Raw genomic sequence first — 18,067 nt, 5'->3', positions numbered from 1 at the left:
TCATAATTTCTCCACATATCCCCTGGGGCCCTGTGTGAAAAGACGGTGCGTGTACTGTACAGTCACATATGAAACTCATCTACTATGATAAAACTGTGGCTTCCAGTTGGGCCCTCGTAATCTTAGCTGCATGTCTGGGTCTGATCTTGGGGTTAAAGCAGAATTTTGCATCCCGCAGCCTGTTCATGTCATTTTGCCCAGCAGCTCTAAATTTCCCACTATCACGGCAAGCAATTACTTCCCGTCCCAATCAAATACGTATTTTCCCCATTTTTATTCTCTGAGTCATCCATCTCGCTGGCTGTCTGAATGATGCGTTAGCCACCTTGTCTATGTTACTGTGTAAGTAAATGTTCATTTAGGCTTTGCAGAGGCTTTGTTTAGTGCCATGCATGCCAGGAAAAGACGTAGACATTCAACCAGCTTCTAACAAGAGAAATCCAGATCGTCTGTTATTATCCATTGGTTCCAGTTTCTATTCGCTTACACAGTCTGGGACTATATCCACCCATTTCAAATTTCCAATTGTTATGAGTACAGTAACCCAGTTTTTGCTTTTTGTAATTTTTAGAGCTTTTCTAAGTCTGTACCTACAGTACGTGGGTGCTGCTATGCTGGTCAGTAACCCACCCTTTTTTCCCCGTTCTTGCGTATTTGCTCTTCTACATCCCTCTCTCCCAGCAGTGGACAGGCCTGCTGAGGGCTGCTCTCAGGCCAGAACAATAACATCACCCCAAATTCCATCTCACCGGGCCAGCTCTTACGTACAAACTTCCTGCTAACAGACCTCCACCCAACTGCTCCTCTGTGCTCTCATCCCTCTTGCATCCTTTTTCTCTGATCCCATTCACTCTTTTATCTAAAGTTCTCCATATTATATCTCTCTCTCTCTTCTTTCTTTTTGGTCTTGTTCTACTGTTCTACTGTCATCTACTGATTTCTCACCCTTTCTTTCCGAGTTTATCAACTTTCCGTCATCGAACATTTCCTTCCCTTTTCTTTCCTAATCTATGTCCAACAAAATGCTTCCCGTTTGTCTTCCTGTCACCTCTCCAAGTTCCTCACCTATAGTGTTTTGTTTTTGTTTTACTCACTGCATACTTTCTTTTAACCTCCACTCTTGTTTTTACATTTTTCATGGTCATAAAGGTTCAGTGGATCAATGCTATGTTCATCAGTACCAAATTTTTGTAATTTTCTTTTTCTTTTCTACATCCATACCACACATCTTTGCTTAAGCCTCTTCCTCACTGGCAGTAAAATGAGGAGCTGCCTTTCCCTCCACCCCACATAAGGTGGGTTAAAAAGCCCTGACCCCCATAACCCTCTCCCACATCTCTCCAGTCCACCCCCTCCTTCCACTTCTTCCCCATCGCAGCATCACTGCCAGACTTCTGTCCTGCTAGTTTTAGTCCATTCTGTTTTGCTCAGTGCACGCTCTTTGATCCACCAAAACCAGAGGAAGCATGGCTAATGGATAATGCACAGCTCTCGCTTGTCAACGCATGGTTTGGAGCTGTGGGCTTTGAGAGGGATAACTAGGAGATGAGGGAGCAGTCTTGGTATGTCATTATTGTGGGAAATGGGCGTTTGACAGAAGTAGCGTGGTAGCTGCAGGTTCAAGGCACTTGCTTTCTGAACTGGCACAGTCGAGCTAGTATAGAATATTAACACATCTTACCTTGTATTAGACATATATTCTTCATTTCTAAAGAAAAATAGTTCCTTGAATTCCCAGGAATACCTGGAAATTTTATTACGGGAAAATCTGTAATGAAATTTGTTGTGACTCTGGACTTGTTTAGATACTTTATGGTTGACTTGCTGGAAAGATGTAAAGAATGTCTATCCTGCTGCATGATCACAGCATTTCCTTTGATGGTCAGCTTAACAGTCCCCTCCTTTCCTTAAGCTCCCCCTGGGAGAGCCAAGCAGAAAGTGCTGATGAAAGCTTCAATGATGTCTTCAAACTCACTGACTGGAAACTGACAGGAATGTAACTCAAAAGCCACAGTACAAAATGCAGATGTCCCTTAAGCACAAACCGACAGGAATCATTACTTTAAGGCTGCTTTGAGAGGTACCTCACTTAGCTGCATATCTAATCTTCAACTGCTCCCCACATGTCAAATGCCTCTTAATCATGACAAGGTGGACTTCATTTGAAAATCAAGAAGCTGTGTCGATGCACACTCACAGCTAAGCAAAAACAACACCTCTGGTTGAAACATGTCTATCCCTTTAACTTAAAGGTCCTAGTCACAGGAGTGACTTGCCTTATAGGAGGATATAGCTGTGTCTCTCTCCCTCTCTGAATCGTTTGGTTTAATTCCCACACTTTGCTTTGACCCCAGAAGGAAAGAAAACTGCCTCTGTGTCTAGCTGTTTTGATTGTGCTCCAAGCAGCTGAGAGGGAGGCCGAAGACATCGTAGGTCACATGGCTCCCTGTGGTGAAGATTTAATGACCGAGTGGGTATGTAAGTCCCTGTTATGGAGCTTACCGACAACGCAACATGCTCATACAGTTCTGCAGATGGAAAACACAAACAGGAATGTGCACATGGTGCGGGAGGTTCTCTTGGTATGGTACATGGATGAGAAACAAGAGATGAGAGTGAGCCCTCTCCATCTATCCTCACCCTCCTCCCAAGTCAAATAAAGGTCGCGAGTTTGAAGCTGGACTAAAATAAACTTGGGTAAATAAACGAATCAGGAAGATATCAGTCTGTATGAGACTGTGAGAGAGATCAACAACGGAAAAATGTCTGGTGGACCAACCAACATGAGAGATTATTACAGCTCTTCCATCCTCATGCGCAGTCTGTCATTCGTCGTGGCGATAGCTTTACACAGGCACAATTCCCAAAAGCACAATGTCCCCTTCTCATTCTATATTTGCAGCATAGTGTTTATGATATGCACAAAAATGTGTCCAGCCATTGTGCACTGCCAATGGCTGCTTTAGGGCCCATCCTCCTCTGAGGTATGCCACAACTGACAAACAGGAAGTGGTCGAGCACTGTATTGTCTTCATGGCACTGTCTTATATTTTAGTTCCATCTTCTAGTTGTGGACTAAGGAGAAATAGTTAGACAGATGGGACACAAATGCAAGAAAGGCAAACTAACAGAGACTTTGCTTTTGTCAGACTCTAAAGTTTGTACATTGTTATAATTTAAAATTTTTAGTTACAAATAATTAAAATGGATATGACTGATGAAAATATATTACTCTTTGATGAGTGCCAAATGGACCATTTGAGCCAAATGGTCTCTTCCTGTTACAGTTAAGTTCTTCCTATAGTTAAGAAGGGCCAATTAGTGTGTCTCAGGCCCTAGCTGGCACACAAACACACCAACAGCAGACTGGCAAAGTCCAAACTGGCAAAGTTCACTGTCATGCTTATGGTTTTAAGTCCCGTAAACATTTCTCACCCATGTTTATTCCCTTCATCTACCTGTGCTCGCTGCACAATCCCACACACATTTATGCAGAAAAGCCCAAGCACAGTTCGAACTAAAAACTTGCCAGCTTATCTCAGCAATTACCAGAGCCGTCTGAGATGAAGCGGTGACTCCTTTTGTGGCCTTTACAACGTTAACACGAGACACTTGTTTCCAGTTACACTGAATGAGTCACACAGTTACTGTACACAAAGTGTGTTTGGCGAAGTTGTGGGACTACGGGAGGGAAACCAGACACCGGACGCCTGTGTTCAATAACCCAAACGCAGACAAATGTTACTCATTCATGTTCTTGTGTTTAGAGTCTTGCAGGGACATATTACGGCATCCATCAATGCAACAACTAGGAAGCCATTCAATCAAGGTCCATTATTTTAAGAAAATGGCTCAGAATGACATCAGAAGACGAAAGAGTCACTTGGTGACTTTTTTCTGTGTTGCTCTTTCATCTAAACTCTAGAGTCTTCACCCAAAAATAAGGAAAGGTTGGACTGGGGGACCACAACTGTCCTGATGAAAGACCTTTATGCTAAACAAACATCAGAAGGGTTAGACTGCTCCTCCCCTCATACCCCTACTACCCCTTCCCCACATCCGCTAGATATAGCTCTACTTGATTGGACATAATCGTGTAAAGATGAGGAATGGGACAGTGCAACTACATTCAAGTAAAACAGGATTTTGGCATGTTTAATAGATAAGAATTCCGAGGGGGCGCAGGTAGTAGGATTACACCGAAGTCAATCAATAATTGCACCCGCCAGTAGTCCTGTCCCATTTTGAGGCCCATTATAGTCTCTGGACCTTTTTATTGTTGTGAAATTTAGTGTTTCTTTGTCAGTTTGTCTGTCCAAAATACACTTAAAACACCACAGGAGGAGCCAGAGGCAGACAACCGGGACTAAGAGTGTGAACGCGGAATTACATCTGCTCTCTCTGTCTACATTATACTGGCTTCCTTAAAGACACATCTGATAATGTAGGAATGTAGCCTCAGATGTCAGATTGTTCCCACCAGTGGAGGTTCTTCTGTGTGACCAGTGAGAACGGCGAGTTCCTAGCTTATGGAAATTCCTCTTCTTGCCCAATTAGACATTCAAGCCTACGTTTCACTCATTTGAATCGTTTTCTCCTCCAGCCTTGTTTTTCTCTTTCTCTCTCCTATCTCTGGGTCTATTTTTCGCAAACTTTACCTCCACCACTTTTGCAGCTGGGCCAGTTACTCCCTCTCTTTCTCTCCCTCTCCCCAGTTCCCCTAGGGCTAAAGGCTTCACTGGGAGTCTAAGATAAAGAGGAAACTGTTCTTTGAGAGACAAACATGCTAAAATTAAAGCACTCATGTCCTTCTGTTTGTGTGTATGAGCACAAGAGAGTCTGTGTGTTACAGAACTGAAGAGGACCAGCTGGGGGCTGGATTTAGACAACCTGCTACCACCAATCACTCTTTCTGGGAAGTGCGTTTAGGTTAAGTGTAGGGCTGTTGTCAAGAGAACTGAAGCAGAAAGCATTTGCAGTATACTAGACACTAGTAACGAGACAATTTGTCATCAAACTTACGGCAACACCAGCCGGCTGGGGATGTAAATAGAATCCTGGTGAGAACCGGATGGCTGAGGGCAGCAGACCTCCAGATGCGTGCGCACATAAACAGTAAATGAGCTCATAACAGTGGGTAGATGTGTTTGATTTATGCACAAGGTCAAAGCTAATAAAAGCCAAATGTGAGCAAATATATAAACAGGTAATAACAGCTGCTGAAGTCGGGGGCTCCCTTCCCCCTTACATACAAGGTTAGATAATAGCTGAGATGGATACGAGCGTCAGCCTTCCACGCCTCTTCTTATCTGACCTCTCCCTTCCTGGGCTGCAGCGATCGATATCACTATTTAACAAGCAGTCAGTAACCATACATCAGACAGTTACAGTCCAGCTGTCCTGCAACATCTTATTGTAGACTCAATAGACAAAAAACGGCCACAATTGCAATAGGTCTATGTTATTTATATTGAATAAAGAATTGCACCCCATGATCTGCAAAAGCAACCCATCTTAAGACCGTGAGGATGATACCACAAGTTGTACTGATGAGCCGGATTTGACTGTTGTATTGCGTGCATCACTTCAAAGCCACCCTTTCATCTCTGGATTCATCCTTAAGGCTCTCCTCCTCAGATAAAAGACAGCATGATGGCGGGACGCTGGACGAATGATCTCGACTCATCCACATGCCTTCGCCTTTGGCTGGCTCTCCCTCACCTGCCCTGCCAAGGCCTCCCGGCCACAGACTCTACCCGCACTTCGCCACTCTGCCCATTTCTGGCATCACCCCCCTACACACATCTCTCTGTCTATTCATTATGCCATCTCTCCAATAAGGACTCTTTCACAGAAGCTGCAGTGCGGGGTTGGAGCAAGCCTTCAAGCTCTTCTTGAGGAATGCAACTGAGCTGCCTTCATGTTTATTTGCAGAAAATCGGTTACTGGACTTCAGTTTATTCAAATTGTTGCAGTAATTATGACTATGTTCTTACCTTAGCCTCGCACTTCCTGTGGGCAGCTGTCTTACATACTAAAACGGAGAGAAAAGAGTAATGTCATGCTTCCATTTTCTTATATGCACAAATTGTTTACTGATGCAAACTTTCAACAAGCCCTTTGTGCCCTTATTGCATGTTGCACAGGGTTCTGATGCAGTAATGCTAATGTTAAACAATTTCATTTACCTCTGCAAAAGGAGCCCACGTTGTCGATGTTCTGGCGACACACACTGCACTGACGCTTCTTCTTGAAGGTCTTCTCCTTGAAAACGTGGGGCTCTCCCTTCCCTGCCTGACAACAAACACACACACAAAATCTGGGTTGATACTCTTAGCCTTCATCTAAGAGTGTGACCTTGCAGATGTCAACACATAAAGGAGCTGGACTTGCCCAACTCTTTCCTCAAACAGAAAAACTATAAAATAATCAGTATGTCTCCATGTGTGAATGAGTGTGTGGTCATTAATATTCTACTTTTACTTCTACTCCCTTTGGTTCTTGAACTTCTGTTCTGGTTGTGTAACTGTCTTACAGTAATAATCCTTGTGGTTCCCACCCATACCCGACTAAAACCCTTATAATGAATGTAAGTGTATGTGTGGCTAAGAAAGAAAGAGAGCACATGCTTTGAGCGATCGTTAAAAGAAGAGCAGTTCTTTCCCATGTCACTGTGTGTGTGTGTGTGTGTGTGTGTGTGTGTGTGTGTGTACTTGTAATTGTATCAAAGTGAGAGCCAAAAAGCGTATTTTCCTACCAAAGTGATGACATTTTGGCTGGTTCTCACTTCTTTGAAGACCTATTTGAGAGTTAAGATGTGATTTCAGGGCTCAGGTTAGAATTGAGTTTTGGTTCGATTAGTGCATTACAGGTTCTGCCTTTAGTTGTGATGGTTAGGGTTGGGGTAAGGTGCTAGGGAAGGTATTATGTCAATGGAGGTCCTCACTTCAATGTAAGTACAGTACAAGGAAGAGTGTGTGTGCGCGTTGTCATGGGTGGTGTCGGATCCACACATGACGTGGCTCTGAGCACGAGAGTCCTAATCCACCGAGCGCAGCGTTGTGTACCTTCAAGCATGGATGCATAATTGGATAAGGTGGGGGAAAATTAGAGCACATGAACCAGCAGCATGTCATGTGTGGAAATCGCATACTGTGGAACCTGGCAGGTGTCCAGTCAAAAGTGCCGAACTTGGGACAGAAAGCGCGCTCACACTTACGTAGAGTGCAGATCAAACACGCGATGCGCAGAGAAGCACGGCGACGCGTGAGAAGGCGATCGCGACTCGTGTTTCCACAGCTTTGATAATTACACTGACATATACGCACAAAGGGGGTTTTGTTTCCTCAGTGTGCTTTTTCTCCTTGGTAACAAAAAACGGAGCTGTTTGCACACTTTTTCCATTATCCCCAGTGCTTTGACTCCGCTCTCAGGCTTGGACGGTGTTTGGACAGCTGCCTGCCTGGCATCACCCTCTGCCAGCTGTGTTCAGTGGTTGCTGGCCTGCACCGGCACAAGTGTAGTACGAACCGCAGCAGCCTGGATGGCGGAGGTGGTCCAAGTGGGTGGCTCAGGGTTTGTCCGTCATACGATACCCTGCAGCCATTACCTTGGGATGCTGTCAGCTGTGACAAGACTATTCTAGTTCATATTTTACTCACAGTAACGACCCAAAATCCACAAAGGGTTGATTAAAATTTGATGTTATCATATCTTGATCTGGTTTTGATTAATTCTGATCTCCAAACAAAACAAACACCTCTTCCCCTTGATTAGGTCTTAAGTTAAACTCCCCCATGTGTTCCTTGTTTAGTAGCTCTGACTCAACATTTGCAGGCCTAGCTACTGACCAGAAATGTCACATTTGGCCTTTGACACACATTGTTTTTCTTGTGTGAGTGTGAGGGCAGACTGATTCAACAGGCCCTGGCGTTCAGATCTACCATGTGTGTAAAAAAAGCAACTGGTTAGCGTCAGCTAAACTACGGTGGTGATGCGGGCCGGGAGATAAACACATAGGAGAGGTTGGCAGCATTCCTCCTGTTTAAGAACAATCGAGAAAGCTATACAGCCCAACCACATGCAATCATGGTCAGACAGTGGCACTTATCACTGCTACTGACTGCTGAGCGAGGGCGCGTAGTTGACACCAGCTCACACTGCAACAGCGTGCTTGGTGCGGGGGTACTAGAGGGCAAAATATTCTGTTTGAGCAGAAGGTTATTTTAGAGTAAAAACACCAATTATCCCAGTGGGGCTCATTTCCATTCTTGGGCAAAGCAGCTGGCCACAACTCACCGCCAGGTTCAGTAAAACAAACACTCAATCCAACATGGATGAGAAATATTTCAGTCAACGACAAACAGTAGTAGTAGAGACGATTATTCTGGCTTCACTCTTCATCTTTGGTTTTCTGCCATTTTTGTAGTTTTCTAACAGTGGATATTTGTTCTTTAGATGGCCCAAACTTTAAGAAGGGTTAGATGTTAGAGCAGCTTTTGATCGCTGCAGCTCTATATTAAGCTGTAAGGACTGTCAAAGGTTAAATTATAACTTTGACATAGATGGAGATTCACACTAACAGCTTCCACACAGGGATGTTAATTGGGTTAATTTCCAACCAGTTCCTAGAACTTTTCTTTACCAGGTGCCAAAGTCCCAGAATCTCCCCTGGTGTAGAAAAACTCTTAACTCTTAATCACATTGCAAATATGTACCATGCAAAATGTACGAAAGATCGGCTCAACTAATTACAAACCTTCATCTAGAAAAAGCACAGGTAGAGGTACTGTGCTCCTGGTCCTAAACAAAAGCCCCTTTGTTTGTTTGTTTTCAGTCAACAAACTTGATTGGATGATTTATTTTAAAAATCCAACATTGTTTACTATCTAAAATAATCATCTGTTTATTATAAGTGTGGCCCTGCAATAGGCTGGCGACCTGTTCAGGGTGTAGCTCCCCCCGCGACCCCACATGGGATTCAGTGGTAGAAAATGGATGGATGTTTATTATAAAAGCGCATTCAGTTTGGCCTCATCTGCCCACAGAACATTCTTCCAGTGACCTTTGTACTGGCCTCCGTAGCTTTGGAGAAGCTGTAAATAGCCAGAAATGTGCTTTTTGGAGAGCAATGACTTCTGCCTTCATTGCTCTATGGTTCTTTGAGACCCTAGACTATTAACTGGGCTGATGGTGGGATCCTTGCAGGTTTACTCTTCATGGAGAGTAACAACAGTGTTGATTGTTTTCCATTTGTACACAATTTCTCTTACAGCTGACTGGTGGAGTCCTCGCTATGTTCTTTTGTGAATCCTTTAAAGCCTGCGGAGCATCGGCAAGACCACACCTGGTTGTGATCCTGTTAACAGAGACACCTGACGCCAATTAAATAAATCTGGCCACACTGATCCAGAATCACGCAGGGATCACAGATTCAGTACAGACTGCAAACTGGGCAAAGTGAGTTAATAAACCTGGGAGCCAGTGGAGGAAACCACAGTGAAAGAAGTTTACAACTTAGAGGAAGATTACAACGCAAGAAGGGAGGAAAACAGCTGGTAAAATGTGAGTGTATGAGCTGGAACCCCTGGATAGCAATTACTGTCAAAACATCTTACTCCAGGAAAAGATATTTGGGTTTCAGTACTATGAGCTAATAAAAAGCAGAACCCCTGGATGTTGAACCTTCAATGTCTAAATGGATAAATTTTTAAATTTTAGGAAAAAAGAACAAACTATTTACTCATAGTGTAAATATACATTTCCTCAAACCAAGAGTCCATCTAACATCGCTGACACACCTCCACTATGTGACCATTGCAGCTCCAACGCCTCCACTAGTTGGGACCTGCCTACGCTTCCACCGAGGTGGCAAAAGTTGTTAACAACTACCAGAGACCTCAGGAAGAAAAACACGAAGATACACACACCTACCCACATGCAGACGTGTGTCCCTGCAGACAGTCAGTGGAAATGGACAGCCTTCCCTTTCCCTCTTCCCGTCCCCACATCCCTCCCCTGCACCAGGACAGATCCCACCTCCTCAACAACATATGCTACAAACACAAGGTCCTTTTTCTAATATTTTCAGCCTTCTGGCAGAAAAAGAGAACCAGAGGTTTCTGGAGTCAAAGAGATGCTTTCTAATCAGGGATCCCTCCCCTTCCTCACAGACGTCTGCCAGCCGTCATGGAACACTCGATGAATTGAGCCCGAAGAAGTCAGACACACACAGGCAGAGATTTATGCATCCAAATGCAGCAGCGGAGGGTCGTTCGTGCACATGGACACAGGCCGGGAAGCGGCGCTGCCCTCTTTGTCGGATCTAAATATAGTTCTGATATTTGGGAAATGATGTGCATTGTATGGGAGCGGTTCGTGACTTATTACAAGAGTAGACCCTGTGTGACTTAAGCGTCAGCCGCAGATGGTCAGTGAGGGCAAACGCTAAAAATGCCCTGCGGGGGGAAACCGGCAAGTGATCTGTCACTTATAAGAGGACTTCATCTTCAAATATGTTGAACATTATTTTTAAAACTGGCTGGATGGGGTGCATACATTTCAACCCTGGTTCAACTTGACTGATTAGATTGTACAGATTTGCATGTTTTATGATAATTGTAGATAATGCAGACACAAGCCCAGGACTTGGCTGTATGCAATGTTTTTAGGTCTTCAAAAAGGAATTTACAGACATGACACTACGTTTCAGGAGATGTTTTAAGTTTCTAGTTTGTGATGGGTGAACTGAACAACCAGCAAGAACACTGGTGATGTTGTCATGGCTGCTAGTTGTAGTATATTGGTCTGTGCTATACTGTAACAGTGATGTGCTTGTTTCGTCTACTTGAATCCCACCCTGCATTGAGAGTGTGCCCGTATCTTAATTCCTGCTTCACCCGCACACCGTCGTGTGCATTAATAAACGTGCGTCACTTCATTTGTATGTAAGTGCACGCGTGTATATCCAAAGGGTGGGACTCAGGAACAGGCCGTCTCTGTTCCCTACACTGCCTGTTCCTGAGGTGAGGTCAGCGCGCCTCCATGTAATGCTTCCTTTGCTAAGAGTCACACACACAGAAAGGTCTCACTGCTCCAGTCCAGAATGGCCGACACCCCCTACTGAGGTTGGTCATTTTTACTGGTGAAGTGCACCATCTGTTTTGAAAGTGGCCTCTGTAAGTGATTGACATCACCCAGGGTCCATGATTAAGTGATGGCTAAGCATGTTAAGTAGAACCCGATCTGATCTGATCTGATCTGATTGCGGCCTCGATCGTAGGACAGCCCAGCAAACTTGAGGGGAAGTATTTGTACCACCCTGGTTCAATGCTGCATGATTTGGTGAATAGCTGCCACTGTAGATCTGAAATCAGGGGACGTGAACCAGCCTCTGTTTCTGCCTCCTGACTCCCAGACAAACACAACCATCATCATGTGCCATTAGGCACCAGGTTACACCCAGTTATTACAAATATAGGATGCCTCTGTGCCCTGAACACAACTATGGTGTTGTACCCATGAGCTTCTCCACCAGAGTACCTGCAGTACCTTACTTAATGACAAAACAGGATATTTACTGATCATTCATTTCCTGACAAGGGTTTGCCTTTGTGTCCAGTTTGATAACCAAAGCTTATCTCCATGAATTATGGTACAAATAGCAAAAAAACTGCACCGTTATCGGTAAAGGAAAGCTCGGTGGGTTTAGACAATGTTATCTTGTTGTTAATCCAGTTGTTTCCCTCGCTCTGCACGGTGGGATAGGAACTTTGACAGGCTGGGATCATGATATGGCGCTAAAACTAATTGGCTGATGGATGAACAGCCATAAATCACCATCCACATTGAAATATATATAAAAACCTGTGGACTGGCAAAGTGAGCTTGTTTGTGGAAACGCACACACATCACAGATCACAGTATCCTTTTATTTCAAGCCTATTGTTCTAATACACCACAGCAAGAGAAAGGTCTGCTCTTCATCATCTAACAAATCCAAATTCAATAAAAAAGTAACAGAAAGAAGAACATCTGATACAAACACTCTCTGCAGCTCTCGTCCTTGGAATGTTTACTCAAGCTTTCAAACGTAGTTTGGCCACTTTGAATAATTGTTTTTATTACTGCTTGTACTTAAATCACCTGTCACCCCACTGCGCTCATGAGAAACTTCAGAGAGGAAACTTTCCCCACTAATATGAAGTTAACAATACCTGACTGGCGCTGACGCACGAACAATGGGGGCGGTGGGTGGGGGCTGATTAGTGCATCATATGACCCGATACCGAACATTTCACGTCAGTTTAATTAAGTGCGACGCGTCAAGAACAGCAACAAGTCACTAATTACGCAGGAACAAAAAAAGGGAAAAAATTTGAAAACGTAGGCGACCACCCAATTAGGTGTCTAATTAAAAGGTACACAGAGCAGGAAAAGACCTTCAAAAATATCTGAATAACCATTTTATCCTATAAGATGGTCCAACATTAAAAATATACTGGCAGAACTTTGCGTAAACTGTTGTGGGATCTACACAAAATGTTATGTCAGATTGTCCAAGTGCGCAATTGCTGAGGCACAAAAAGTTCGCATCATACGCAACATTGATCCAAAGTCTTCCAGGTATCAATTGTTAACCAGCAGCGCACAGACAGTCACACAAACAGCCCCAAGCCCTTAAAAGTTTCTCTCCAGACTAACATTTGACTTACCTTGTTCATTTTCCCGCTAATCGTTAGTCTAATCGCTGCCCCTCACTCTCAGGGAGGCCATCACTAACACGGCCCGCGACTGTGAGACGGCTTGTTTTCTCTACCCCGGTCCGCCCTCTGCGCTGGAACAGGAGGGCGGAGCCTCCACGCAGCCCAAAGCATGTGTGGAGTACTATTACTGGCCTTCACCTCTCCATTGGTCCGTTCCCGGAGGGGAGCGCGTGGAGGCGCCACTTGGATTGGCCGAAGGACGCACCAGAATGTTCCTGCAAAGGCTTGCAGTGTGGCCGACGCGTGAGCTGGTTCAGAAGTGACATCACGGGCATTTTACATATTTAAATGCTTTAATTGTGAAGTAATTCCAGCAGGCCAGCAGGAACAGTAGCACTTAATGGGGATAGTTCAAACTGCTGCTAGTTCAAACTGCTGCGCTCCCCCTCGCAGTTGAGCATCTCCTCGCAGTCCATCTATAGTTATCTATTTATAGCCTGTTTTTGTTTTTATTCATAGGCACCTCCTCCTGCCAATCCACAGGTCCCCGCCTCTTTGCTTTCTTTTTTGTCCTAGGTGTGCCAAGTGCACTAAAAATCCAGGTAAACACGGATGTGCCTGCGTTCGGGTTTCCACTAAAGCTGCAGCTCAGCAGTGTGTAAATGGCGCCACCCAGTGGTGAAACGCGGGAAATAAAGCACTGCTGAGCAGAGCGCGCGCCCTCATCTTAATCACTTTTCGACAGGACAGCAGCCGTTCACTTTCAGTCAGTGCGGGCAGAGATTAGCTCGTGTTTGTATATTGTAGAAAAAACATAAAAATGAAAAGATTTTTTTTAATTTAAAGGAAAATCTGAGACATCTGTTCTGATTGTTTTCATTGACTGAATCTTTGATCTCTTGCCAGCCTTCCTGTATGTGCTCAATGCTGTGATTACTCTTTTTACGTCCCTGTTTTTTTTAAAACATTTTTTGTCTTGACTGTCTTTATATCTAAGCTGCTGAATTTATTCGGCTTCAAACTGATTATCCTCAGTGAAGTGGTTCTTTCTGCGGCCCGTACCTCTTAGTTGTTTCCATATGTGATAGACTGACATGCAGGTACTTGGGCTGCACAGTTTCTCCCCGCCGTTAAGTGCACAATCTAACTGCGACTCATGATGTAATCCTGAAAACAACACGTGCACTATGCAGTCCCTTCCTTTCACTCATGACTAAAGAATTTATAGTAAAAAAAAAGGGAGGACTGGTGGATTTAGGGTCCTGGGAAAGTTTGACTGTTTGTGGAACGTGTGTCTCTTCGTCTTCTGGATCATGGCAGGATGATGGGGGAATGAGACGAGGGGAGACTGATTAAGAAAGAGAAAGCAAAGTGGTGAGGGGGAAAAGGTAACGAGAGAGGTTTGGAGGGTGATGTATGCAACTGCTGAAGTACCCCGAGAGACAGGAAGCTGGTGCTTGGGATTGGAATGAGGGGTTGAGCCGGTGAGCAAAGTGGGGGATGGTTACGTTAACGATATATGCGAGGAGAGAGAACCGAGTAACTAGGGAGAAATTTAAAGGACTTGGAGTAGAATAAAATATGTGGAATGAGATCTTTTATTACGTTAGACATCGTGGACAGGGCAAAGCAAGGTGCTTTAGTGATGATAAGTCTATCATAAGTCGAGAGCCTTGAGCAAGTGGGAGGACATGAATCAGGCTTGGGGGTAAATGGGAAAGATACAGTCGGAGTGGGAACCGGGGCAAACAGGAAACGTGGGGAGGAGGAGGCTCGTGAAGGGGGCTCTGTCGCCTGATGAAGAATTGTGCAAGACAGCGCTGAGCCAAGGCTTGATAAAGTCCAGCTGTCGAAGGAGCAGCACAGGGATGAAGTGAGAGGAGTGGGCGAGACAGGAAGATCCAGAGGACACACACGGGCACGTTCACAGTGGAATGATCTCCTGTCCATCGGCCGCTTTAAACGCTCCCTAAGCCCGAAGACGTTTTTCAAACCTTGGCCAAACAACCACATCAGCACAAGGAGAAGGAAATATTTCATGCATAGTTTCGGTGTGAGGTGTTCCTCTTTAGGGCGGTGCGCGGATTTGTTGGGGGGGCTTCAGCTTTCGTCTGCGTCCCTGCTGCACACCACAACTGCTCCTCAAACCCCGCACAGACTCTGGGGAAGAATAAACAACTCTCCGGGAATTCACCTTTTTCAGAGTGAGAATTACTTCTATTCTATTCTGGACGTTGGGGGGTCTATATTTACTCCAGAGCGGCCAGTGTTCCTTCCTGTGCTGGGTGTGTTTTGTGGAGAATGCCTGTGGTTGAAGGCCTCAGTGCTGGTCACAGCCAATCTAAACTATGTTGTCCATGAGAAATTACAGAGAAGCCGGATAAATAGTTTAAAAAAATACTGAAAACCAGTGCCCGTATATTTCTAGAGTCAACAGCAAACACAAGAAAAAGCAAAAAATTGTGCAACTGCATTTTTCTACCGCCCACAGAAGGGTCAACATTTACCAGCTACCAGTGATAGTGTTCACCACTCGTGCTGCAGAGTTAGAATCAAGAACAAAGAAGGGTTATGTTGAAATGATGCTGACTCTTTGCTTAAGGTCTCAGTAAATAGTGGACCGTCAGAGTCACCTCAGCTGATCGTCAAGCAGCTGATCCGCCTCGCATGCGCCCACCTGCGTGACAGAGGTGAGAAAGCTGCACTAGATCGCCTTAGAAATGCTCCCAAACTAGTTCAAACTAAGTATCAGACAAATATTGTGTGAGGATGGGACCTGTGAACAGCTGCACAATCCATTCCACGAGCTAATCCAACCAGTACAGTTAGAGAACTGGCAGATATAGTCCAGCATCAAACCTCACGGCACATCTGCATCATCATCATCATCATCCTGCAGCAAGTGCGAGTGAAAGGAACCAACTGAGGCCGCCAAGCGATTCCAATAATGACTCTCATACCTGCCAAACTACACACAGCTTTACCACCAAGCTTTCCAAGATATTAAAACCTTTATCTTTTCAACAAAGACAAACACACAACCTGCAGGTTCCACTTATTGCCATATTTGTGAAGAAGGCCAGTCTAATTTATTGATTCTTTTCCGAACTTGTTTAATCTCTGTGAACAACAACAACAGAGATAGTAAAGCACATTAAGTTAAATGTACCTCTAATAACACGAGCAAACTATGTAAGCATAGCACAATTATATAACAATGATAACAAATTTAATGGAAACATCATGTGTTGCTGCCAGGTTTCCAGGAAGTTCTTGGCAAGAACCTCACAGAGAATGACATCATTGAGACATTAACGCTTCCCTAGAATCGCATTTATGTCAGGTTCTCACTGATAACCCATCTGCAGACGCTCTCACCACTACAGCACGGCTGCCCACGCACCCACAAGAAAAACTGAAAACAAGTCCATAACAAACCACGAGACAACGTCTCCTCCCCCGAGAGTGGGATTTAAGCGGTTCCCACAACCCCGCAGTGGGGTCGGCGGCTGCTGGATGCTGCGAGCGGAGGGCTCGGCGTTCCCACGCTGCTCGGCGCGGGATGCGGAGCCAGCGCCGCGCACGGGTTGGAGGCGGTGACGCGCACTCAGACGCGCGTCAGCCGTGGCCGGACGAGCCCGAGTGACGCCAACCGCCGAGCGCTCAGGGTTCCCAGTGTTCCCAGTGCTCCTGTCCGGCATCACAGCAGCGCTATTGTGTCTGCACAGATGCGGCCCGTGCGCAGCGTCATCTGCATCATCCTTTAAACGAAGGCCAAACGCAACAAAGCACGGGCAGCACAGGCGTCCAATAGAAACAGTCTCTTCTTCTATCCTCACATCTGCCCGTCTGCCAGATTAAAATATTTCTCCCACTTTGCCATCACACATGCGTCTGAAAGCTTCAGACGCCGCGTGCTGCTGCATCGTCACAGAGCCCAGGGTGACGCTTTTGAATATTTGCATGAACAATCACAGAGACTTTGTTCACACCTAATATCGTCACACCCTCACGTGAACACACGCGTCCACTCACCTTCGTCAGCCTCATCCTGCTGCTCCCGCTCCTCTCCAGGCTCCGTCTCTTCAGCGAGGAGCTCCTGGCCACAGGCACCGGTTGCACCTCCTCCTCCCCGCACCAGTCCGTGCTCAGGACACAACCCATATAGGTGGACGCGGTCCTGATCCTGGTCTCTCTCCCACGTCTCTCTTCTTCTGTCCTCCCTCCTCCTCGCTCCCTCTCCGTCCTCTTCCCCCTGTCCTCTAAACTGGCTCCAGCTCGGACTCCTGAGCTGCTGTTTTCTTTTTTTTTGTTTTTTTTTTTGCAGATGCAGTGGAGGAGGCCCTTCCCCTTTTCCTGGCTCTCGTTGGGCTTCGTTACGGGGACAGGGCGAAGGACACACTCTGCGTGCTCTCCCTGCCACCACCCAGCCCCTTTTCTTTCTACACACACTTAAAAAAACACCCCTCTCACCAACTCAGCCCCGCTGCATGTGCATTCCCCGTTTCTGTGCCTCCACCCACTCGTGCCTTCACCCATGCATTCTTCGTTTCACGTACATTGTTACAAACTTCAGTGCCATCAAGTCTTTGCATTGCTTCTTCTTTCCGCTTTTCTGTCACCCAATCAGTCCCCAGCTGCTGTACAGTACTTCTCGGCCTCACACTTGACCTTTGTCCCAAATGTCAACACTTCCTCTTCCCATCCTGTGAAGGTTCCTCCGCGTCCCCTGTCTCTACCTGTGCGCCTTCTCTCCCGTTCGTCCCATCCCAATAACACGTCCCCCTTCCCTCTTTCTTCCTCTCCTCCTGCTTCTACCCCTCTAGGAGGATTGCTTCACTCTTACATAGACAATTACCTCTCTGTTCCCCCACCCACTGCCCTCCACCCATCTCTCCTCCGCAGCTCCCCTCGGTTTCCTGCTCCCAGATACAGGCAGTCTCTCCTTAGCTCACGGGATACATTGTTAGCATTGTCTAGAAAACAACCAAGAAAGCCACAACAGCGATTGCAGCTGTTGGGATGCTGAGTGAGGCAGTGATTCACAGTGGCCTGGACTGAGCTTGCCCTTGTTTACAGCGCAATGGCCTGTTTGTTGCAACTGTGGAACAAGGTATCGTTTACCACAGAAACCACACCTAACCAAAGCGTTTAAAAAAGTTTTGTTTTTTGTCTAGATAAGCAGGGAAACATGTATTTCAAGCACTTTGCAAGATTATTTTCACCCCAAAGTGTAAAAAATATCACTGCTAGACTCTTTATTCCTCCAGTTGTTTATTTCTTCTCCCTTGAGTGTTTGGCTGAGCTCACAGGGCTTGGAGGAGTAGGACTGTACCCCCTTAAAAGGCAAATTCTTGATGCGT

At 45.5% G+C, this 18,067-nt stretch overlaps 1 protein-coding gene across 6 annotated transcripts in view; it reads right to left on the bottom strand.

Moving 5' to 3' along the window:
• Positions 1-17,306, bottom strand: part of tns2a (tensin 2a) — a 33,070-nt gene extending 15,764 nt beyond the window's left edge. For 3 of the 6 annotated variants that reach the window (XM_029155713.3, XM_029155715.3, XM_029155714.3), the window contains exons 1-3: positions 16,740-17,306; positions 6,189-6,294; positions 5,997-6,034 (exon numbers count right to left, since the gene is read on the bottom strand). In XM_029155713.3, the coding sequence (XP_029011546.1) occupies positions 5,997-6,034; positions 6,189-6,294; positions 16,740-16,868 (273 nt within the window). In that variant the 5' untranslated portion in view covers positions 16,869-17,306. Of the gene's footprint in view, positions 1-5,022; positions 5,091-5,996; positions 6,035-6,188; positions 6,295-12,713; positions 12,865-16,739 lie in introns of those variants that run through there. The other 3 variants (XM_029155718.3, XM_029155719.3, XM_029155717.3) reach the window with 2 other exon arrangements.
• Between the last annotated feature and the right edge of the window lie 761 nt (positions 17,307-18,067).

This window comes from Betta splendens, chromosome 7 (genome assembly GCF_900634795.4).
Source record: "Betta splendens chromosome 7, fBetSpl5.4, whole genome shotgun sequence".
Taxonomy (NCBI): domain Eukaryota; kingdom Metazoa; phylum Chordata; class Actinopteri; order Anabantiformes; family Osphronemidae; genus Betta; species Betta splendens.
The sequence above is the reverse complement of the archived record's forward strand: the minus strand, read 5'-3'. Positions and strand labels throughout refer to the sequence as shown.